Source organism: Hyla sarda, chromosome 4, assembly GCF_029499605.1.
Source record: "Hyla sarda isolate aHylSar1 chromosome 4, aHylSar1.hap1, whole genome shotgun sequence".
Lineage (NCBI taxonomy): Eukaryota > Metazoa > Chordata > Amphibia > Anura > Hylidae > Hyla > Hyla sarda.
The window spans coordinates 166384191-166409798 of NC_079192.1; the positions used below are offsets into that span (position 1 = coordinate 166384191).

Sequence of the window (25608 nt, forward strand, 5' to 3'; positions counted from 1 at the left end):
ATTGTCAAGTGGCTTGATGTCCTTTATCCCTCTGACCTCATGACAGTATAAGTATGTGGGGGCACCCTGGATAGACTAGTTAAATTGTAAACCCGAAACTCCTTGTTCCGATATCACTTTCTTGTTTGTATGCATTTCTTAATAGTCTGACCTGTATATTGTTTCAGACACTGATCCCTCAATAGTTCCTGTGGGTCTAACTTATTAGTGGGATATTATTGTGTCATTGTGAAGAAATAATTTATCACTTTAGTCTTTTTATGTTGGGGTATATAATATAATCATAGACATTGACAGGAATGGTGGTCGGGGATCGCTATATTTCCCCCATGTAACGGTCATATAGATAACAGGTTTCAGGAAGCACATATCTCAACCAGGAAAAGCTTGAGTGACATATGGGAAATCTAGAAATAATTAAATCCCTGATGAGTGTTAGTTTGCTAGGGACTTTGGTACATCTTGGTATAGTGCCTGCATTTTTGAGGTGATGGGCATGTTTGGTAGTGGGGCTTTTTATTCCTTTCTAGGGTCCCTCCAGGATTTCAGACTAGCCATTATCAGCACAGGTGTTGGGGAAAAAAACTTGTCACTGGGCTTTAAAACTAGGCAAGAATCAGCCTGCAAGTAAGGCTGTGGGGAACCTTCACCACTGATGAGTGTTTGAATTGGAGGATTGCAGCCTCAAAAAGAAGACTTTGTGACCTGAGTAATACATTAGTAATCTACTTTATTGGGTGGGTGGTAGTAAGCCACTTGTATAGTTGGCGCTGGACAAGCATGAATTATGTTTATGCTTAAGTGTGAAGTCTTTGTTTTTTTTTACTGAACAATTAAGATGAGAAGCCCTGTTTAAATGTTACTTCTGAGTCCCTGTCTGCTACTTTGCCACTATTTGACTGTTCTATGGAGCTAATCTCCCACTATATACATGTGTGCACAAAAATGTCTGATCTGGAACTAATTGAATAAGATATATCAGGGATGTGGAAATCCTATCGCCCAACGCCCGGGACATGTAGTCCCGGGCGCCGGGCAGGTGAATTTTTCATAGATTTGGTGCGGGGGCCCACTGCTGCCGCCAGTTGTGCTAACTTTTTTATTTCTTTTTAGTGGCTTCTGGCCAAAAATAGTGATCAAAATATTTTAAAAAGTGCATATATATGTGAATAAGCCCCTTTCCTAATAAAAGTTCCGATAATAAATGGTTCCGATAAAAACTACAGATCATAAGATTACCCTCATACATCCCTGTAAATGGAAAAATTGGAGTTATAGGGGTCAGATGGGGGGGGGGGGGGGGGCAATTTTCTGGGCTTGCCTCGGGTGTAAAAGGAGCTAGCTACAGCTCTCCTGCCGCTAATAGCCTGGCATGCTGCGATCGCTGTGGCCGCTATTAAACCATTAGATCAGCGCTGTCAAAGTTGACAGCAGTGTCTAAAAGGATCTTATATCCATCCCTGGTGGTCTAGTGGGTTGAATCGTACTATTTTGGTTGAAATTATTTTATCTACCAGGACAAGTGGGTTTTCTTGAAGGACAAGTAGATTGTGTTCCGCTTTAACCCCTTGGACAAGTATTTTTTTTTATTTTTATTTTTTTTATTTCCACACCCCTGTAACACTGTGTACACCGCTCCAAATTATTATGCAAATGTTATTTTTCTCAATGACCTAAATCATTTATGTAAATAAGTCAGCATAATTCTCATGTTATCAACTATTAAGAATACAATTCAATTTTTATTGAACAAACCTAATGATTTTTAAAAACATAAAAAACTTACAATGCACTGTTCCAAATTATTATGCACAGTTAGTTTCAAAACACTTTATAGGTTGTAAAGAACTGAAAATTGTCATTTATTGTGTTTGCAGCATATTTACTGAAATCAAAAGCTATTTCAGTCAAAATGTTTAAAAAGTTAAAAGGTTGTTAAAAGTTAAACAGGTCACGTTACATTTTAACATACGACCCCTTATTTGATAGCAGCTTCACAAGTCTTGCATCCATTGAACTTATGAGGTTTTTGGACAGTTTCTGCTTGAATTTGTTTGCAAGATGTCAGAATAGCCTCCCAGAGCTGCTGTTTGGCTGTAAACTGCCTCCCACCCTCATAGATCTTTTGCTTGAGGATACTCCAAAGGTTCTCAATAGGATTGAGGTCAGGGGAGGATGGAGGCCACACCATGACTTTCTCTCCTCTTATCCCCCTAGCAGTCATCGATGAAGAGGTATTCTTTGCAGCATGAGATGGTGCATTGTCATGCATTAAGTTGATTTTATTACAGAAAGAAATATTTTTGCACTCTAGTGTAGTCCATCATAATGTCAGGGATTTGGAAACCTTATCTCCTGACGCCCGGGAGATGCAGTTCCGGAAGCCAGGCAGGTGAATTTTTTTCAGCTCCTTAGCCCTGCCTCGGGCAAGCAGGGCCAAACCTAACAGCCACCGACAAGCACGGCGGCGCTCAAGAGGTGTATGGACCGGCTGTTTTCAGTAGCTGGGGCTGCCGCTAATAGCCAGCATGTGCGGCGATGCCGCGGCTGGCTATTAACCCTTTAGATAACTGCGGTCAAAGCGGACATCAGCATCTAAAGGGACATGTGAATGCTCCCTGGTGGGCTAGTGGGATCGACCTCTGCAGCGTGATTGCTATAGAGGTAGCTGGAGGGCTTACCTCTGTTTCCCTGGTGTCCGTGGCTCTGTCATTGATAGAACCTGGCTGGTCTAGGCTCTATCAATGGATCGCAGAGCACACAGATCAATGGAGTTCAATAGAACTTTAGGAATCTAATGATTCCTCCTAAAAGTCCCCCTATGGGACTAATAATAAAGTGTAAAAAAAAAAAAAAAATTTAAATTTTTTTTTTTTTAACCCCTTAAGGACCAAGGACGTACCGGTACGTCCTTGGTCCTGCTCTTCTGATATAACGCGGGGTTACACAGTAACCCCGCGTCATATCATGGCGGGCCCGGCGTCATAGTGAAGCCGGGACCCGCCTCTAATAGCGCGCAGCGCCGATCGCGGCGCCGCGCGCTATTAACCCTTTAGCCGCGCGCTCAAAGCTGAGCCGCGCGGCTAAAAGTGAAAGTGAAAGTTCCCGGCTAGCTCAGTCGGGCTGTTCGGGATAGCCGCGGCTAATCGCGGCATCCCGAACAGCTGACAGGACAGCGGGAGGGCCCCTACCTGCCTCCTCGCTGTCCGATCGCCGAATGACTGCTCAGTGCCTGAGATCCAGGCATGAGCAGTCATCCGGCAGAATCGTTGATCACTGGTTTCTTATGAGAAACCAGTGATCAACATAGAAGATCAGTGTGTGCAGTGTTATAGGTCCCTATGGGACCTATAACACTGCAAAAAAAAAGTGAAAAAAAAAAGTGAATAAACATCATTTAACTCCTCCCCTATTAAAAGTTTGAATCACCCCCCTTTTCCAATAAAAAAAAAAACACAGTGTAAATAAAAATAAAAATAAACATATGTGGTATCACCGCGTGCGGAAATGTCCGAATTATAAAAATATATCATTAATTAAACCGCTCGGTCAATGGCGTGCGCGCAAAAAAATTCCAAAGTCCAAAATAGTGCATTTTTGGTCACTTTTTATATCATTTAAAAATGAATAAAAAGTGATCAATAAGTCCTATCAATGCAAAAATGGTACCGTTAAAAACTTCAGATCACGGCGCAAAAAATGAGCGCTCATACCGCCCTATACACAGAAAAATAAAAAAGTTATAGGGGTCAGAAGATGACAATTTTAAACATATTAATTTTCCTGCATGTAGTTATGATTTTTTCCAGAAGTCCGACAAAATCAAACCTATATAAGTAGGGTATCATTTTAATCGTATGGACCTACAGAATACATATCAGGTGTCATTTTTACCGAAAAATGTACTACGTAGAAACGGAAGCCCCCAAAAGTTACAAAACAGCGTTTTTTTTTTCAATTTTGTCGCACAATGATTTTTTTTCCCGCTTCACCATAGATTTTTGGGCAAAATGACTAACGTCATTACAAAGTAGAATTGGTGGCGCAAAAAATAAGCCATCATATGGATTTTTAGGTGTAAATTTGAAAGAGTTATGATTTTTTAAAGGCAAGGAGCAAAAAACGAAAATGCAAAAACGGAAAAACCTCCGGTCCTTAAGGGGTTAATCCCCCCCCCCTTTTCCTATATAAAAACCTGTAAACATAATAAAAATAAACATATTTGGTGTCGCTGCGTGCATAATTGTACAACTATCAAAATATAACATTATGGAACCCATACGGTAAACCCCAGAATTGCAATTTTTATAATATCCCAGAAAAAGTTAAAAGCAATTAAAAAGTCAGATCAATACCAAAATGGTACTGATACAAAAACAGATTATGGTGCAAAAATTTAGCCCTCATATACGGAAAGAAAAAAAAAAAAAGCTACAGTGGTCAGAAAATGTCAATTAAAAAAAGTTCAGAATTTTTTTTTTTTATTAGTAAAACATGAAGGAAACTATACAAATCTGGTTATTGCTGTAATCAAGTCGGCCTAAAGTATCAAAATAACATTCTAGCTCAGTGATGGCGAACCTTTTTTGAGCCCGAGTGCCCAAACCGTAATGCACGCCAACTTTTTTGCCCTCAAAGTGCCAGCACAGCAATTAAATCAGAATACACATTAGGGTTGGCTGTATAGTTCCCCCACATTAGGGTTGGCTGTATAGTTCCCCCACATTAGGGTTGGCTGTATAGTTCCCCCACATTAGGGTTGGCTGTATAGTTCCCCCACATTAGGTTGAATTAGCAAATAGACCGTGAGAGTAGGAGATATCGGCGCTGGATGAAGGAGCCAGGAGAAGATGCAGCATAAAATCAAGGCAGGGTTATTGGATGCGCATCCAATAAACCTGCCTTGATTTTATGCTGCATCTTCTCCTGGCTGCTTCATCCAGCGCGCCGATATCTCCTACTCTCACGGTCTATTTGCTAACTCATCGTTCTCAAGGAGGGCTGCGGATGAGGACACATACACTTTCAGGCGCTTCCCATTGTTGTGTGTGTGTGTGTGTGTGTGCACACAACCAACTCTGGTAAGCGGTGTGGGATAGATCTCTTCCCCCTCCCTATGGGCCTAACCTGCTGATCCCGCACATGGAGCGCCTTCTGCTTTCCTTTTTGATTACCCACATTAGGTTGGCAGTATAGTTCCCCCACATTAGGTAGGCAGTGTTCCCCCACATTAGGTAGGCAGTGTTCCCCCACATACATACAGCCTCCAGCCATATACAGTGTATGTCTGGGTACTGCCCCACTTCAGTGTCCCGACCATCGCTCCTCCGGTCTGGCCATAGAAGTAGGTCCCGAGAGCTGGGGAGCGGTGGTCGGAAAACCGAAGATGACGTCCCGCTGGTCACTTACCATGCGCGCGTCATCCTCGGTCCTCCTCCTTCTCCTCGATGCTTTGCTCTGCTTCTGGGCGTACGCATGGAGGGGCGGGGAATGAGGGGCATTATATGTGAGGGGCACATAACGGGAGGCATTATATATGTGAGGGGCACATGACTGGGGGGGGGCATTATAAGTCAGGAGCACATGTCAGGGGGGGCAGCTTACAGGACACCGGGAGGGACCTTACCTGCCTCATCGGTGTCTTCTCCGTGCCGCGATCCCCTGCACTCTCCTTCGACGTCATCCAATAGGAGCGGCGTGCGTAGCGACGTGATGACGGCGACTGAGAGCGTGGCTCCCGGGGAAGAAGTCCGGAGCGTCGGACACCACGGGGTCGTGGCAACAGCGATGGAGCGACATCCAGGGCAGCGGTGACGGGTCTAGAGCGGCGGGGACACGTGAGTACTACCTCCTATACCAGTGGTCTTCAACCTGCGGACCTCCAGATGTTACAAAATTACAACTCCCAGCATGCCCGGACAGCCAACGGCTGTCCGGGCATGCTGGGAGTTGTAGTTTTGCAACATCTGGAGGTCCGCAGGTTGAAGATCACTGTTGGGTGCAGAATCTTTTATTTCTAGATTTTGCACCTTTAAAATTGGGTGCGTCTTATATGCCGGTGCATCCTGTAGTTCGAAAAATACGGTATTTTTATTGTAAATGCTGCTGATATACTGCACTTTCTTCATTGGATAGCCTATGGTTACTAGGATATAGCAACCCTTCTTCAAGCCCCATTTTTTTGTATTGGCTGACCATTACAGTACTTCTCCACTTTTGCATATTATGTTTTTTAATTGACTGTAATTTCAATAAAAACACTGTCTTTTTAACTTCATATCAGGTGTTGTCTGAACTCTTTGACTGGTCGAGTTCCCCTGTAGTATACAGGATTGTATGCATCCCCTTAGGAGTGTCATGATGATACAAGGGCGACATTTTTGCAAAATATTAGAACTTATATATTTACTATGTAATGGTATTTTAGCAGCTGCTCTTGATCCGATGCATGGATCTGTCACCTTTATCTGCACATCTGTGCTCTGAATCAGCCACAAATCTCTTAATAGTGCGATGATCACGCTTAAGTTTTCGTGAAATATCTAATGTTTTCATACCTCGTCCAAGGCATTGAGCTATTTCACTCTTTTCGGCAGCAGAGAGATCCTTTTTCTTCCCCATATTGCTTGAAAATGGTGCTCTGCTTAACATTGTGGAACACTCACCTTTAGTAGTCATTCCTAAAATGTAGTTAGAGAGATCTGGAGATTTATATAATGTTTCAAGAATGACTTAACCAACCTTACTGGTATGTGCAACCCTTACAAAAAGAACGAGGACCTCTACTAACTTGAAGGGGTATTATGATTTACTTGTACACCTAAATGCAGGCCCCAAGGCTGTACAATTGTAAAATAACAGAATGTAATGTACCCATCCTCCTGGTCCCACATCAGTGCCGCAGTACTTCCCATGATGGCGTGCTCTCCTGAGGAAATTCTCAACACACTGCAACCTCTGTGTTCAGAACAAGAAGCGTGAGTTATCAAGGTAAAGAAACACAGGCATCTTGGGTGGGCCGGAGCGCCAATGCTGGACCAGGGGAGGTAAGTAAACTCTGTTATTTTACAGCCCAGGAATGCTGCATTGTTGTTTTTAAGCAATTTGGAACACCCCTTCCAAATTCCCAGCAAAAGCATATACGAGTCAGGATTTAGAAAACCTGTACACTTAAGGGTATTTTCACACGTACGCAGATTTGATGCACAGAATTTTCTGCTGCAGATTTCAATGTAAACTAAATGATTGATCATTCTAATCGACAGTTAGAAATCCTGCGCAGGATCCTGTATGTGTGAACATAAAGGGGTATTCCATGAAATTTTTTTTTCATTTTTTTCATATCAACTGGCTCCAGAAAGTTAGTTTTTTTTTTTATCCTACCAGTACTTATAAGCTGCTAAAGTTGAGTTGTTCTTTTATGTCTGACAACAGTGCTCTCTGCTGGCATCTCTGTCTGACCAGAGTAGCAGCAAATCCCATTGCAAACCTCTCCTACTCTGGACAGTTCCTGAGATAGACAGAGGTGTCATCAGAGAGCACTGTTGTCAGACAGAAAAGAACAACTCCACTTCAGCAGCTGATATGTACTGGTAGGCTTAGGAATTTTTCATAGAAGTAATTTACAAATCTGTTTTTAACTTTTGATTGATGTGAAAAACATTTGTTTTCATGAAATACTCCTTTTAATGCTTATGTCAAAGGTGTAAATGTAGTAATCGATCCTTGGTAGCAAGCTGGGGGGGACAGTTTTGACAAGAGGATACGAGGTTTATCATTAGGTGTGTTCTAGATAGAAAATATAATAATTTTTTTCCTAATCTTCCTTTGCCAGTACTCTGTATTGTTTGGGTTAGTTGGTGTCCTTCCCAGTGCACTAGACATAAGGCAACATTTCCTTGATTGAATGGAATGCCAAGGAGGAAATACTATTAATGGGCTGAAGGGACACCATATGCTTGTGAATGGCATAAAATTGGTTAAATGATTTTAAGTTTGGCAGTAATGACCTTAAATGAATGAAGCCACATAAATAGGTTTTCCCATCTGGGACATTTATGGCATCCAGAGAATACACAATAAATGTCTGATATATATGGGTTTCTCCCACACCTTAAGATCCAGGGCCCCTCCAGCCTGCTGCAGAGCGATATATAAGTCCTATTAATGATTCTGGAAGTTCCGTGTACAGCATGGTTCTGTGAGCTACTCCGTTTGTTTATGTAAGGCTGGATTCACATCACGTTTTTCAACTACGGCTCCCGGAACGGTATTGAAAACAGTATACATAGGCAAAGCATTGCAAACCGTATGCACCCTGATGCATACGGTTGCGTATGGTCTGCTTGCATTACGGTTTTTAACAGTACTCCAAACCGTGTTCAACCATGGTTTTGACTCCAGTTTAAAAACCGTATTGCAACCGCATCCCTTTTTATTTTTTTTTAACATGGACGTCAATGGGAAACGCACGTGTATACGGTTCCATACGGCAAAACCGTATGTGTTTTTTCTTTGCACATGCGCATTTGCATCCTTAAGTCCACACCCAAGACCCCTCCCATTAAAAATGGACTTAATTTTAAAAACGTACGTTTGTTTTTTTTTAAATAAAAACGGAAGGAACTATATGCGCTTTTAACCCCTTAAGGACGGACCCATTTTTTACCTCTATGACCAGGCTCTTTTTTTGAAATTTGACATGTATCTCTTTAAATGGTAATTACTTTAGAACGCTTTTTCTGAGCGGAGTGATTCTGAGATAGTTTTTTCGTGACATATTGTACTTTATATAAGTGGTCCATTTTTGTTGACACATGCAGCATTTTTTGTGGAAAACGTCAAAAAATATTGTGAAAAACTGGAAAATTTCTGGCGTTTTTTAAACATTTTTTATTTTTTTTTATTTTTTTTTACAGTGTACAATGTGCGGTAAAAGTGATGTTATATATATTCTGGCGATACCCATTTTATATGGCTTTCTATGTTCTTTTTCCTTTTCTGAGCAAAATAATTTTTCTGCCATTCATTTTCAAACAGCCGTAACTTTTTTATTTTTTGTCCGACGCCATTGAATAAAGGCTTATTTTTTGCGGTATGAGCTGTACTTTTCATTGGTATAATTTTTGCGATACGTGCTATCTTTTTGATCTTTTTTTATTCCGCTATTCCGCTATTTTGATGGTTTTTTTGTTTTTTTTACGGTGTTCACCGTGCGGGATAATTTACATTATACTTATAGTACACGTCATTACGGACATGGCAATACCTATTATGTATATGATTTGATCCTTTTTTGGTAATAATACAGGGCTTTTATTGGGAAAGGGGCATTTTTTTTTTTTTTTTTTACACTTCATACTTTTATTGAAGAACTTTTAATTTTATGCTGCAATACATTTGTACTGCAGCACAGTATGACCTGATGAGCTGCAGATACTACAGCTTCACAATCCAGCCTCTGGCTAGATCTCTCAGGCTTCCGTAGCAGGCATACAGGAGGTCATGATCTGACCTCCTGCTGCCATAGCAACCAACGGCGACCCGCGATTGTATCGCGGTGCCGCCGTTGGAGAGCAGGGGGAGAGCACTCCCCCTGTCAACACCATAGATGTCGTGATCAGGATTGATCACGGCACCTAGGGGGTTAATGCTGCCGTTACCGGCGCGATCACGGCTCCGGCAGCTGCGGCGGGACTCCAGGTGTGATTAACAGCCGGGTCCCGTTCCCGATCAGGAGATCGATATGACGTATGCATACTAGGGTTCGACCGATTATCGGTATGGGCGATATTATCGGACGATAATCACGATTTTGGGCATTATCGGTATCGGCAATTACCTTGCCGATAATTGCGCGAATGTGTCGGATGATTGGACGTATGCATACGTCCTATAAACGCATACGGTTTACTTTTTCCCATACTGTTCCATCCATTTTTTTCCCATACGGTTTTTGATAGAAAACGTATGCGGGAACCGTAGTTGAAAAAAGTGATGTGGACCCAGCCTAACTCCCGAGTCAGCAGTGTATCTTGTGCTACTGCACTGTTTTTACAAGTGCCTAACCACCACCAGCAGCTGCAATCTGGACATCTTTCAGATATTTATGGCATATACTGTGGGTACATCATACCAAACTCTGCTGTGTGTCCATCAGGGCCTGTGGCTTTTCCACAAGGTATTTTAATCACCCCTCTAATTGGGGGAAATTAAGGGGACAATACTGCACTAATTTGTATGGAACAAGCCTGGAGCCAGTGTTACTTGGAACACTGCACCAAGCATCTGTGAGAAGGAAAAAGAACTGAAGTGGGGGAATAAGAAAAGACGGGGGGGGGAAGGTTGATGGTAACACTGGGGAAATGTCCATTCACATAGGAGAGGAAACTGGAGGCTGCACTGCCTGTTCCCATATGAGAGGAGGAGCTGCTGCCAGGTGGGTGGGGCCAAAATAAAATTCACAATTTTGGCAAAAATCTATCTTTCAGCACTGAAAGGGCAATTTAATTTCAATTGAAATCAAATAATTTGTTTAATTACCTAGGCCTACATTTAAACCATGCTGTGGTGCTTTTATAAAGGGTTGTCTGGTGAAATGTTATATCTTTTTATTGTCCCCAGGTTGCCAAATAAAATAACACTTTAACTTGCCTTCCTCTCGTTGCTCCGGAATCAGGATGCCTCTGGACGGTCTCCACTTATGGTTTGCTTTACCAATACAGCTGGAGCTGTAGACCCACAGTGCCAATCACTGGCCAGTAAATGGTAGGGGCACTGTCAGTTTCCCCAACTATAGACTCTATAAGGGAGATTTATCAAAACCTGTGCAGAGGCAAAGTTGCCCATAGCAACCAATCAGCTTGCTTCTTTCATTTTTCACAGGCCTGGCTAGGAATGTAAGAAGCAAGCTGATTGGTTGCTATGGGCAACTTTGACTCTGCACCAGTTTTGATAAATCTCCCCCTATGCTCTGACGCTCAGGGGAAAGCAGAGTCACTGGCCATGGACAGGGTGCCCTGGTATCGGAGCTACAAGGGAGTGGAGTTTGTTTTATTAGGCAGCCTGTGGACAATAAGAAAATATTTAAATTTCGCCAGACAACCCCTTTAAGTGTCTTATCATTGGGGGTCTAAGCAGTGGGACCCATTGATCTAAAGAACAGAATTAGCGCTAAGACAGCCAATACATAACAAACCTCTTCTACATCATCCACAAGTTCCAAATCCCATCCATTCAGTACTGCAGAGAACCTGTTTGTGGGAGGTTGGCATAGGTGTTTAAATAATTTTACTGTTGTCGGTCTTCCTCGTGGTGCCCTGCTCATTGTGCACCAGTGGTTGCTGTCCTCAGAGAACCAGGGAAGGGCTTTGCCCATTGCCCTGCTTGTTTGCCGTCACTGTGCATGCTGAACTTCTTGTGCCCACACTTTACATGCAAGTACAATGCTGCCCTCCCCTCCCTGTGAGTAGCAGTGTCACACTCCTGACCTAAACATTGCCCCCTGACCTGTAATCCTCCCCTCTCCTGTCCCTGTAGACATCCTTTAGACATTAGTGCCAGACACAATAAGACACCATGCCCTCTCATTTTTCTGGCACTGAATACGGTATGACTATGTTCTCACACAGTCTCTTTCAGCTGTTTATTTATTTTTATTTTTTTTAGTATATATTTTTTTTAAGCCATAAAAAGGTTGAAAAATCAATTGTCATTAAAAATGACCCAAAATACTGTTTGTGAATATAGCCTATAATGTGTATGAGCTCAGAGAAGAGAGCTCAAATGTTAGGCTGGTGTATCCAGATGATTGTGACTGTTTCTATTAGAGAGAGCTGACTAAATATAAAGAGAGAGGCTTGACTTTACCTGCACAGGCTGGAGAAGTATCACAGGCCATGGGGGGCATTTATCATTGTAGGTGTAAGTGAAGCATTTTTCTACACTATTTTTTGTGTGCTGGCAATGTGTAGGAGCACCAAATTTATTAAATGGTAGCAGAGCATTTGATAAATTTTGTGCAGATAAACATTTTCTGAAATTTCACTCTTCACATACACCAAAAAGCTAAGCGAAGTCTGGGCTGGTGTAGGTTTTTGGCGGCTTTGCAACTTTTTTTTGTGCCTTTTCACAAAAAGGTGCAGTTCATAAAACCAATCCATATCATGTGTATTGCCAAAATCAGTGGATTGCAACTCAAAATCAGCAGAAATGTGTTATCCAAAAGGTGCATAAAAGGACACTTGCGCCCAATATAGACGGGGAAAAAAAGGGTAAACACAATAATGATAAATGCCGGCCTATATGTTCAGAGTGTAATGCTTGAGAGCAGCCCGCACCATCAGAATCTCCGTCCCCACTGCCTATGTTCTGTCCTAATCTCTGCTGCCAGAGACAGAATTCCCCTAACAGGCAGTGGACACCTCCTAGATGCATCTGGTTGACACTTCAGCTCTTAGTACTGATGTAAGGAACTTGACACCTGCTGCACTCATTTTCTTATCTCTGCAGCAATGCCGATTAGTTCCTTTACTTGTGCATCTAAACAATTTTTATCTTGTATATTTCATTTCAAACTCAACAACTACAGTGCCAGGCACACTGGTGTCACCCATAGCTGCAGTGGTTGAAGTGACAGCCATGTTCATATAGGTAACAGTTGTCATACTACCAGCCATAGCTGCAGTGACAGTAACAGCTATAGTGACCCTTGTTTCCGGCATAGCAGTAACAGCTACGGTAGGTAGCACAGTGGCACCAGTAATAGTCACAGTCAGACAGGTTGGAAACAGGTATAGTTTGTGCCCCTAGAACATGCCAAAGGGGTATCGTTATCAAATACATTGTTGCAGCTGTAGTGCCCATGTGCCAGCCAAATTACTTTAAATCCCTTCACTTATATGCATTAACCCAGTATGTTCACAGAGACTGGTGAAAAATACAACTGCGGATATTGGGGGATATTAATCAAAACCTGTGCAGGGGAAAAGTTGCCCATAGCAACCAATCAGATTGCTTCCTTTATTTTTCAGAGGCCTTTTTCAAAAATGAAAGAAGCCATCTGATCTAAACTTTTCCTTTGCACAGGTTTTGATAAATCTTCCCCAATAAGTGTATATGAATAAACTGCTGTGTGTGCATTCCTCTTTTGTAAAAGCATAGTTTTGATAGTTGATACACGTGCCATTGAGCCCTTATTCCCAGATGGCAATCACCCCTTTCAGCAAAGTAATATCTTTGGTAGGGATCGACCAATTATCGTCCGATAATCACGAATTTGGGCATTATCGGTATAAGCCGATAATGCCCCGCACCGCCCCCACCGCACCGCGTCGAACCTTCCCACCGTAGTGCTGGGCGGTATACCGGTATGAACCGGATACCGTTTTTTTTCCCTCCCACGGTATGGATTTTTGCCCATACCGCTATACCGGTCGGGCCCCTCCCCCACCCTCCGAGTCAATAAAAAAAATTAAACTTACCCGTAATGGGGGTGGTCCGAGCCATCCATCCTTCCTGTAGTGTCCGGCGGCATTCCGGGTGGAGGGGGAACCGGTCCGGGCTGTACTTCTTCTCCGGGGGGCGCTCTTCTCCGGGCAGGCTCCGGCCTAGTACGCTGCATAGACGCCGTGACGTCAGGTGCGTCGCTGCGCAGCGGCGTCTATGCTGCGTTACTAGGCCGGAGCCTGCCAAGAGTGGAGAAGAGCACCCCCGGAGAAGTACAGCCCGGACCGGTTCACCCTCCACCTGGAATGCCGACGGACACTACAGGAAGGATGGATGGCCCGTACCACCCTGACAGGTAGGGGGAGAGAAGCGGGTGGTGGCGGCGGCCTATGGCACCGCAAAAGCCACTGCAGTGCATTGATTTAAAGCGCCTGCTTTAAATCAATGATCTGCAGCGGTGTCGCGGGTGGATAAATAGCCGATAACTTATACCGGAATATCGGTATAAGTTATCGGCTATCGGCCCTAACCTCCACCGATTATCAGTATCGGCCCTAAAAAAACGATATCGGTCGATCCCTAATCTTTGGTAGCAATGAATTTATATGTGATACTTTTAAATGTCACGATTTAGTTTTAATCTGATTAAAGGTTTGTTACTTGACCAAGATTTATCAATCTGTCTGAGGATAAGTACTGTCTGGATTGCCCATAAAAAAAAAAAACTATCAAAGCTCAAAGCTTTTTTTTACCAGAGCTTGGAAGATCTAAAAGCTAAACTGTGATTGGTTGTTATGGGAAAACCAGACAGATACTTACTTATGAGCAATTGTGTGTAATAATCATTAACCTTTTTCTTTTTTTTTTTTTTCTTTTGCAGTAGTATCTTTCCTTTGAGTAGCAATCCCCAGCTTCAGTGCTGCAGGCACCTCATTCCCGGGCCTCTGTGGTGCTCCTGATGCCCCTCACCCACTGTTGAAGATCCCCGGTGGGCGAGGGGACAGCAGGGATCCTGCACTCCCAGCTGTGATTTATAAGGTAAGAAGGATTATTGGCATTTCTGACATAATGATCCCCAATAAGGGCGTTTATGATCTTTCTAAGAGTGGTGTGAAGTTTTAATACAGAAATGTTCAATCACTTCTGAGAGCAGTTATAAATGCACAGATATTCTTAATTCTATTCTTAATTTTGTTAAATAAAATAGAATAACTACATAAATCCGGTATTGTTTTTCACAAAAAGGCGCAGTTCATAAAACCCTTCCATATCATGTGTATTGCCAAAACCAGTGGATTGCAACTCAAAATCTGCAGAAATGTGTAAACCAAGAAGGCGCAAATAAACCCTGCTTGCACCTTTTTTGTGCCTTTTGTAGACCCAAAAACTGTCTAAAGACAATGATAAATAGCGGCCAACATGTCAGCTTTATTGTAAAGTGCACTGCATGAAAACAAACCCCCACTCTTAAAAGGTGCAAAAAAAAAAAAATTTGTTTTTCTTTTCAGTTTCCCTGCACAGATCATTTTTGGTTGTGCAGTACATTTTGTGTGGTAGAATGAAAGGTGTCATTACAAAGTGAAAACCAAAGACAGCACATTGACAAAAACGCCTTAAAACAACTGACAAGAGAGGTGATGATTTGGGCTTGTTTTGCAGCCACAAGACTTGGGCACCTTGCAGTCATTAAAGGGAAACTTACAGCTAGTTTACCCACACCAAATCCAGTACACTGGGTTATAGTGAGGGTAAATAGCTGCAAAATAAGGGTCACTTACTTTTATTGGTGGCTTCTGTCCAAACTTATGTATGTTTTTAATAATTTTATTCATAATGCGCTTCAGCGTGCATTGGAGGCGGGGAGCTGCCTTACCAAGCTCCCCTGCCTCATTTATTATTCAAATTCTTCAGTCTCTCGTTACTAGGACATAACAGCCAGGGGGAGGTAAGCACATCTCTTTATGCACCACTGAAGCCTCGCTACACCCAACTTCCTTTGTAGCGTGGCAGCGGTGCCTCATGCAGAGCGCTCACATCCTAGTGTCAGAGTTATGAATTTGAATAACCAAGACTGTGGTGAGCCTCTAAAAAAAAAGGAAAGAATCAATTTGGTTGCTGTGGGCAGCTGCTCCACCTTTCCTCTACACAGGTTTAATAAAACACCCCTATTAATTCCAAGAACATCAGCAAATCTACAACAGAATGGCTAAAAGCTATTGCAATGGCCAAGTCAAAGTCTTTGGATAAATGAATGCCCACAGACCTCATGAATTGAAGCAACTATGTAAAGAAAAGTGGCCAAAGTTCCTTCAGAACGATGTGATAGACTGATTAAGGTGACAAAAAAAACATGATTTTTGGTGTGTATATATGTATTGTTTTTTTTTTTTGTTGTTTTTTCGCACATGGCTTTTCCATGACACGGCGTAATCTGCTGTGTGGTGTTGCCATCTGAGGTTGCATTGACCTAATTTTAAGGCTTTCTAAGGTCCAGATGTTCCTGTTATCTGTTTTTTTCATATTAGAGCATAATATTGTACTTCTGTTTTTTTCGTGTGCGTAAAATAGAGATGTGAACAGAGCCAGAAGACATGTAGTTAAAGTATTTTGTGCTTGTTGTTATTCTATTCCACAACCCCCCCCCCCCCCCCCCCCCCCCCCAGTTTCAAGAAGTCTGTCACTTGTCCCTGATAAGTAATGTAGTTTATAAGCTTGCATCATGCCCCCATCTGCTGGCAGGGAGGAGGCTGCTTCCCTACTAACATCTATCTTTCCGTAGCAGCAGCTTACCTCCCTTCAGGACCTGATCCTTCTCTTCCTTTCACTTGCTGTTGGGGACAATGTCAGTAGCCCCCCGCACCAATGTACATTAGACATATGGCACGTTTAGTTGACAATAATCTGTGTATGTCTTGTTGGGGGTTGACATGTGGCAGTTGTAAAGCTGTTATTGCCTTTAATGACAAGCTGGGCAAAATTGTAGCCTCTGAGGTTAATGTTCCTTCTCTGGCAGTAGATTTTACATGAACTTACCTTGTAGCTCAGTTTTTTTCTCCTTGGTATGATTGTATTGGGATTCCCAGTTGTCTGCAAGTCCTCAAAATAGTACAGGGTGTTCTGTTACAGTGTTCTTACATCATCCTATTGTGACCTGCTAAACCCTTGTCATCTTACAATGTGTCTAGAGCTCCCTCTGTCAGTGCAAGTAACTAGTCAGCTGAATATAAAGATTACATATACAGGGCCATTTGTGCTTTTATTATATAATAATAATGTTATATAAAAGACCTATATTACTTAATCATGTAACATCCCTGACTAACCTTAAAAGTCCTCAGAACTATATTGCAGACTTCCAGTTTCTAACTTGTTTTGTCTATTGTTTGACGCAGGACGAGAAGCTTACGGTTTCTCAGGATCTCCCAGGGAATGATGGGAAGCCCCACCTCGTCCATTTCCAATATAAGGTCACTGAGGTGAAACATTCCTCATGGAATGCCATGCTGTCAAATCAGAGCCTCTTTGTGGAAATACCTGAGGGCATCTTAGCTGAAGGGAGCAAAGAGGGGTATGCAATAAGTTTCTTTCTTTTGTTGTTTTTTTACGTAAAGTAATACATATGAATAACTTATTGTCAGTTGTATATTGAAAAACACTAAGGGTAAGTTCACGCATGGCAGATATTTGTTGCAGAACTTTCTGGGACTGTCCTTGTATATCTAAACGAGGATTGCAGAACCAACAATATTCATATTATGGGGGGAAAAATTCACTATCAGAAATTTCAGCAGTGAAATGCTGCATATGAATATATTGAAACAATTACTTGAGAATACTGCATTTTATTTACAGAAGCAATGGTAAGCCTGAAAATGAAAATTAGAGGCTTTTCCTTTGTGCTCGGCGCTCTCTCCTGTGTTTGTCTGTCAACCCAGATAACACATCCATGCCACATAGAATGGTCCATATATAATATATATTACATTTTTTAGCCTCTTACACGACATGTAAGCAGTGCAGCATTGGTCCCTGGGTTTTTCATAGGTGTCTGTTTACCCGGCCCTGCTGTGCGACATGGTTGGGTACATTTCCCTTTATATAAAGTATACAAATAGAAGGTTGCAGCAGAACTCTTGATCAAAATATGGAGGCACTTAGTACACTTTTTGATCAAAACATGTCCACCCATCCTCCACCCAGAGGTGGCCTCACTTTGGATTGGACCCTAACATGCTGCTCGAAGCACCTTTACTGGGCATATAGCCTCTGATTGGGTGACATGCAGGATCCACCCCGTAAGGACGCAGGGTTTTTCTGTATGTGCATTTTCGTTTTTTCCTCATCACCTTCTAAAAATCATAACTTTCAATTTTGCACCTACAGACCCAAAAGAGGGCTTAATTTTTGCACCACCAATTGTACTTTTTAATGACCTTTCACCACAAAATTTACAGCAAAACCAGAAAAATAATATTTGTGGGGGCAAAATTGAAGAAAATGCCATTTTGTAAATTTTGAGGGCTTCCGATTCTATGCAGTACACTTTTCGGTAAAAATGACACCATATCTTTATTCTGTAGGTCCTTACAATTACAAGGATACCTAATTTATTTATAATTGTATTTTAAGGAGTAAAATCAAATAAAACCTAACTACATTCACCAAAATTAGTATATATAAAATTGTCATCTTCTGACCCCTATAACTTTTTTTTATTTTTCTGTATACAGGGATATATAAGGTCTCATTTTTTGCGCCATCATCTCAGGTTTTTATTGGTACCATTTTTGTTTTGATGGGACTCTTTGATCACTTTTTATATATTTTATTAATTTTTTTTGTATTCAAAGTGACAAAAATACACAATTTTGGATTTATTTTACATTGACCGTGCTGATTAATAGTTCGGACATTTACGCACGCGGCTATACCACATATGTTTATATATATATATTTTAACTTTTTTTTTTTTAAATGGGAAATAAATCGCAAAAAAAAAAAAATTTATATATATATATATATATTATTATAGAGAGAGAGAAGAAAGTGCTGCCTATCGCTTTAATCTCTCTCTCTCATTCTCATTGCATACACCGATCAATGCTATGCCATAGCATTGCATTGATCAGTGTTATCGGTGCTCTGCTGCTTCAGCCTGGATCTCAGGCGTGAGCAGCAGAGCGACGATCGAACGGCGGGAGTCAAGGTAAGAAGCCTCCCGCTGTCCTCTCAGCTGATTGGAATGCCATGGTCCTGAACAGCCCACTGAGCTAACCAGCAGCACTTTTTTTTTTTCTCCTGTTTTAGATGCCGCGGTCAACTTTGATCGCAGTGTCTAAAGGGTTAATACCGGACATCAGCCCGATCGGTGATGTCCGGTATTAGCCGTGGGTCCTGGTTGCTGATAGCAACCGGTACCTGCTGGGTACGCTCTTGGTCGTTAAGGGTGTTAGAAACCTACTGTTAATAGGAAGGGGTGCATGGCTAAAGAGGGTGCTACTCCTCCTCACTTGCATTGCGAAAAATTGCCAGCACAACTACCTAATACACGGGTGCGCGTAGTTTCCTGCATGTTGCCCAGCAGAGGGGAGTAGAACAGGTGTGTTAGGGTCCCATCCGAAGTGAGACCACCTCCATGTGGTGGATTAAGGACCAAAAAGTGCGCTAAGAGTCTCCATTTTTCGAGCAATACATATACTTTATTATTTATTCCAAGCAATAAAATTACTTTCTTATTTATCCAGAAAGTTCTACACTTTGTTTTAACCCCTTAACGACATCGGACGAAAATGTACGTCATGGTGCGGTGGTATTTAATGCACCATGTAGTACATTAACGTCATGAACATGTACCGGTGCTCAAATCATGCGGGCAAGTCGCCGGTAATGGCGGACAACAGCGATCGTGCCGATGTCTGCCATTAACCCCTCAGATGTCTTTATCAATACAGATCATGGCATCTGCTGCAGTTTGGCACTTAATATTGATGCTCAGATTGCCCGCGGGAATCCTATCATCTGTAATGGCGGCCGGAGGACCCCTCACCTGCCTCCGGCCATCTCCTGGAGTCTTCTGCTCCTGCATTCTGTTTCCATTGCAGGGAAATTTTAGGGGATAAATATAGTATAGTATTGTAAATGCTTGACTTCTCCATCATAGCGCTATTGTAGCAGTTGATAAAATGTATTTGGTCTTCATCTGATATACTTGATCTGTTAACAGGTTGCTGGCTCTACTTGAGTTTGCAGAAGAAAATATGAAAGTTAGATATGTCTTTATCTGCTTCAGAAAGAGTCGAGAAGATAGAGGTATGTGAAAGTAAGATTCTGTCATATCTTAGTGTATCTGTCATTTAAAAAAAAAAAAAATTATTATTTGGTCAGGGTCTCAGTGCTGAGACCCCCCACCAATCGGGAAAACGAGCTGGGTGAAGTGATTGGCTCTTCATTTCTTGGCTCGCAGCAATCTCCATCCTGCAGCCTCACTAAGTCTCTGGAAGGAGATTGCTGCAAGCCAGAGATTGCTACGGGCTACTGCAGGCTTCTCCCAGCTAATTCTTATTGTTCTTGGCACATGTCAAAAGTGTTCTTATTTAGTTTTTAAATGACAGGTACACTTTAAGCTGACTATTGAAGATTGATATATTATTTTTTTTTTTATTGCTTTGCTACCATTATATCAGCCAATAGAGAAGAAAACATTATGTGCAACAGTAAACCTCTTCATGATGGCTAGTTTTATTCAATGTGAAGAACTAATATTAACCCCCTCCCGCAAAATCAGGTACATGTACGTGGTGATTAGGGATGACTTCCCGCAACACCACGTACATGTACGTGATGAGAATAAACTGTCACAGCGCTGCCGGGTGCTGTGACAGTTTAATGAGCTCAGTTGGGCTGCACAGCTGAGCCTTCCTGAAGCCGGCCAGAGACCAATCACAGCAACACCGCAGGAGAAATGCTAGCTCAGGCTTCCAGTATCCGTAGTTTCAGATGCTGCACATCTCGTATCTTCACAGCATAGACAATTGCCTTCAGATGACTCCAAAGATAAAAGTCTAAGGGGGTCAGATCGGGAGAGCTTGGGGCCATTCAACTGGCCCACGACGACCACTCCACTTTCCAGGAAACTGTTCATCTAGGAATGCTCGGACCTGACACCCATAATGTGGTGGTGCACCATCTTGCTGGAAAAACTCAGGGAACGTGCCAGCTTCAGTGCATAAAGAGGGAAACACATCATCATGTAGCAATTTTGCATATCCAGTGGCCTTGAGGTTTCCATTGATGAAGAATGGCCCCACTATCTTTGTACCCCATATACCACACCATACCATCAATTTTTGTGTTCCAACAGTCTTGGAGGGATCTATCTAAGACTGGGTTCACACTACGATTTTCAAATACGGTAACCGTTTACGGTTCGAAACCGTATACATAGCGAATGCATTGTAAACCGTATTCCAAATGTTATGTACGGTTGTATCCGTTTTGCCTCGCATACGGTTTTGACGATTTTTCAACTGTAGGCAAAAACGCTGTCGACCACGTTTTTGCCTCTGGTTGGAAAACTGTATGCGAACCGTATGCGGTTCTTTTAACATTGTTGTCTAGGAGAACCGTACACAGAATTTCAGAATACAGTTGCACACGGTTTTTCTAATCCGTTTTTGGAGTTGACACATGCGCAGAAGGAATTTCAATAGAACAATAGTAACTTTATTAAATTGCTTGAAAACTAATTCCAACTAAATAGCAAAACCGTTGGCAAAAACGGATGCAAACTGATAGAACCGTACATACGTTTTGGAACCGTATACGGGGAAATACGGTGGCATACGGTTTTTGCCATACGTTTTTTAACGGAAAACCGTATACAGTAACCGTATTTGAAAAATGTGGTGTGAACCCAGCCTAATGTGGGTTAGTGTCAGACCAATAGCGGTGGTTTTGTTTAACTTCACCATTCACATAAAAAAAATCACTGAACAAAATCTTCTGCGTAAACTGAGGGTCCTGTTCCAATTTTTGTTTTGCCCATTCTGCAGCACCTGAAACTACGGATACTGGAAGCCTGTGCTAGCATTTCTCCTGCGGTGTTGCTATCAGTGTATGAAGAGTGGGAGAAGAGGGTTGCATTGACAATCCAACACAATGGGCAGCACATTGAACACATTTTATAAGTGGTCAGAAACTTTTCAAAAAGAAATTTGAAAAATAAAAGAAATGTGATAAAAATCTAAGAAATAAAAAAAATTATATAAGTGTACAATACACCCCCAAAAATAGTCGTCGTTCCCCCCCCCCCCCCACTACATCTTGTCCCGCAAAAAAAAGTCCTCACACAATTGCGTCAGTGAAAAAATAAGCTACAGCTCACAGAAAGCGGCGACTTACAAACATGGTTTAAAAAAATAAATAAATACATTTATGCCACAATTGAACTAAAATATAAAAAAGTATATAAATTTATCAACGTAATCGTATCAACCTGCAGTGTAACGTAAACGTCATTTATACCACATGACTAACGACCTAAAAAATTTTTATTGAACAACTACCGAATCTATTTTATATGTATACCACCTCATAAAAAGTGATCAGTATAACATGTACCCCAGAATTGTACCAATGAAAGCGTCAACTTATCTCCCAGAAATATTTTTGCACCCCAAGGCCCCTGTAATTTTATGAGGCCAACAAAATATCCTAAACTATAAGGATACCCCAGAATCCACACAGCATGCCTTCATGTCTGAGGCCTGTGTGCGAGACATGTAGCACAAAGGCCACATATGGGATATTTCGAAGTACGTCAGAATTCGGGGTATAAATCTTGAGTTTTATTTCTTTGTCATCACCTACTGTGTTACAGAAAAAAATGGATTAAAATGAAGAATCTACAAAAAATTTTTTTTTTTTTTAATTCTCCACTTTGCTTTTATTTCTGTGAAAACACCTAAAGGGATAATAAACTTCTTTTAATGTCATTCTGACTACTTTAAGGGGTGCAGTTTATAAAATGGGGTGATTTATGGGGTTATCTAACATAAAGGCCCCTCAATTCCACTTTAGAGCTGAACTGATACCTGAAAAATCAGATTTTGCAATTTTCTTGAAAATCTGGAAAATTGCTACTAAACCTTTACATCCTCTAACATTCTAAAAAAGTAAAATGTTTATCAAATAATGGGAACATAAAGTAGACTGTAGATGTGAATTAATCATTAATTTTGGTGCGGCATGGCTATTTATCGTACAAGCAGAAAATATCAAATCTACAAAAATGCACATTTTTTTTTTTCGCAAAATGTATTACCGTATATACTCGAGTATAGGCCGAGTTTTTCAGCACGATTTTTCGTGCTGAAAACACCCCCCTCGGCTTATACTCGAGTGAACTCCCCCACCCGCAGTGGTCTTCAACCTGCGGACCTCCAGAGGTTTCAAAACTACAACTCCCAGCAAGCCCGGGCAGCCATCGGCTGTCCGGGCTTGCTGGGAGTTGTAGTTTTGAAACCTCCGGAGGTCCGCAGGTTGAAGACCACTGCGGCCTTCAACATCATCCAGCCCCCTCTCACCCCCCTCTAGTTCTGAATACTCACCTCCGCTCGGCGCTGGTCCGGTCCTGCAGGGCTGTCCGGTGAGGAGGTGGTCCGGTGGGATAGTGTTCCGGGCTGCTATCTTCACCGGGGAGGCCTCTTCTAAGCGCTTCGGGCCCGGCCTCAGAATAGTCACGTTGCCGTGACAACGACGCAGAGGTGCGTTCATTGCCAACGTAATTCTGCGTCATTGTCAAGGCAACGCCTCTATTCCGGGAAGCGCGGAGAAGAGGCGCCCCCGGTGAAGATAGCAGCCCGGACCACCTCCTCACCGGACAGCCCTGCAGGACCGGACCAGCGCCGAGCGGAGGTGAGTACTCAGAACTAAAGGGGGTGAGAGGGGGCTGGATGATGTTGAAGGCCGCAGTGGTCTTCGACCTGCGGCCCTTTAGAGGTTTCAAAACTACAACTCCCAGCAAGCCCGGACAGCCGATGGCTGCCCGGGCTTGCTGGGAGTTGTAGTTTTGAAACCTCTAAAGGGCCGCAGGTCGAAGACCACTGAGGGCGAATGATGAGAAGAGGATGATGATGAAGGGGGGGGTGTGGGGATGATGAAGGGGGGGGTGTGGGATGATAAGGGGATGATGAAGGGGGGATGTGTGGGATGATGACAAGGGGATGATGAAGGGGGGATGTGTGGGATAAGGGGATGATGAAGGGGGGATGTGCGGGATGATAAGGGGATGATGAAGGGGGGATGTGTGGGATGATGACAAGGGGATGATGAAGGGGGGATGTGTGGGATGATAAGGGGATGATGAAGGGGGGATGTGTGGGATGATGACAAGGGGATGATGATGAGGATGTTAATGACGGGTCTGGATGATGACAGGGGGGGATGAGGTATTTCCCACCCTAGGCTTATACTCGAGTCAATAACTTTTCCTGGGATTTTGGGTTGAAATTAGGGGTCTCGGCTTATACTCGGGTCGGCTTATACTCGAGTATATACGGTAATTTTTTTTTACAAAAAAACGCTAAATATATTTACCACTAATGTAAAGTAAAATATGTCACGAAAAAACAATTTCAGAATCGCAGTAAAAGCATTCCAAAGTTATTGCCAAATAAGCGGACGCATGTCAGATTTTGAAAATATGCCTTGTTCATTAAGGTCAAAACAGGCTGTTGAGTAAAGGGGTTAAAGAGTTTGCCAAAGGTGTACATTTATACTTTAAGATCTGGTCAGCCGTGGTATCACATCTAAATTTATACCTTGTTAATGAGACAATCCTTTGATATGCCATGACCTGCATATGGGTACTGCAAATGATTGACAAGGCCCAAAGGATTAGATGGCTTACCTCTGAAATCTTGTGTGTAATTGACAGAGGAAGCATGAGCAGGTTTATCTGGACACACAGGGGTCAAAACCTGCTTTTGTGCTTCTAAGCAACACTAAAGAGTTTACTCAGTTATAAAAAGTTCATAAAGTGCCTAGGTAAATGGGAGTTTCTAAAAAGCTGTAGATAGAAAATGTTGCATTGAGCCTTGGGCTGTATATTTCCGGTATACATCAGATTACTGGTGGTACAAAGGTATGCCATAGCAGACCCACTGGCTATACTGGACCAAATATAGACTAGTTCTGGCATTCAATCTATTTCTTTGGATACTATTTTGTCAGTATCCATATATGGACTGGCAAATTTTAGCTCAAACATGACGTGATCCATCCTAGCATAGTCAAAGTGCCATAATTTAAGGCATTGGAAAAGTAGGCTACATGTGATCTATGTTGCATCATTAAACACTGGCAAAAATGACTTTACATGTCTTAGGGACACATGTATGTCTTTCCGTTTTTTTTTAACCTTTATCTGTCTTTTTTTTTTTTTTTTAGGTCCACTCCTCAAGACGTTCAGTTTCCTTGGCTTTGAGATTGTACGCCCTGGGCACCCCTGTGTTCCTGCACGTCCAGAAGTTCTGTTTATGGTGTACACGCTTGATGAGAGCTCCTCAGATGAAGAATGATATAAAGAGGAAATGTAGTTCTTGTAGCTCAGTTTTTGTTTTTGAGTTTTTTCTTTTTTGTTTTCCTTGTGTGTATCCAAGTAGCTGTTTGGAATTTCTTGCTTTTTTTCCCCTGGGCATGGGAGGACAAGTGCGCATGGTCGGACAAGTGCGCATGGTCATGCGTTGGACTGATATTTTTCGCCTTTCTTTCAGTTTTATGAATAAGATTTTGTTGTTGACTTTCTCTGCAGTTTTGTTCAAAAGCATCAACTTCAAGCACCTTGCAGTTTGTGATCACAATATGTACTCAGAATGTAGTTGAAGCTGCATATGAAAAAAAAATAGTTATCTTAAAAGTCAGTCTGTTGTTGGTGTGTGTTTTTTTTCATGTGTTATAGCAGGTAAACAATGTTGCTGAGCACACATCTGCTGGCTCCTAATCTCAAATGGGATCAGCCAAGATTGCATGTTTATTTCAGTGGAAAGAGTGGAATACGCTGCTGCTAAACACCCCTGGCAGTATGTCCTCTTTCCAGGGAACAAATAACAGCCACACATTTGTTTGTCGGAAGTGCTTACTGAAATCCTGAATGGACAACAT

General features: G+C 42.2%; 1 protein-coding gene across 1 annotated transcript; it reads left to right on the forward strand.

Annotated features, from left to right (window-relative positions):
• The first annotated feature begins 6915 nt into the window (after positions 1–6915).
• Positions 6916–25367, forward strand: OAZ2 (ornithine decarboxylase antizyme 2). The gene is given in 6 exon segments (XM_056569837.1): positions 6916–6977; positions 14327–14402; positions 14404–14484; positions 16839–17014; positions 19670–19755; positions 24895–25367. Coding segments are annotated over 6 exon segments (612 nt in total). The 3' UTR covers positions 25026–25367.
• The last annotated feature ends 241 nt before the right edge of the window (positions 25368–25608 follow it).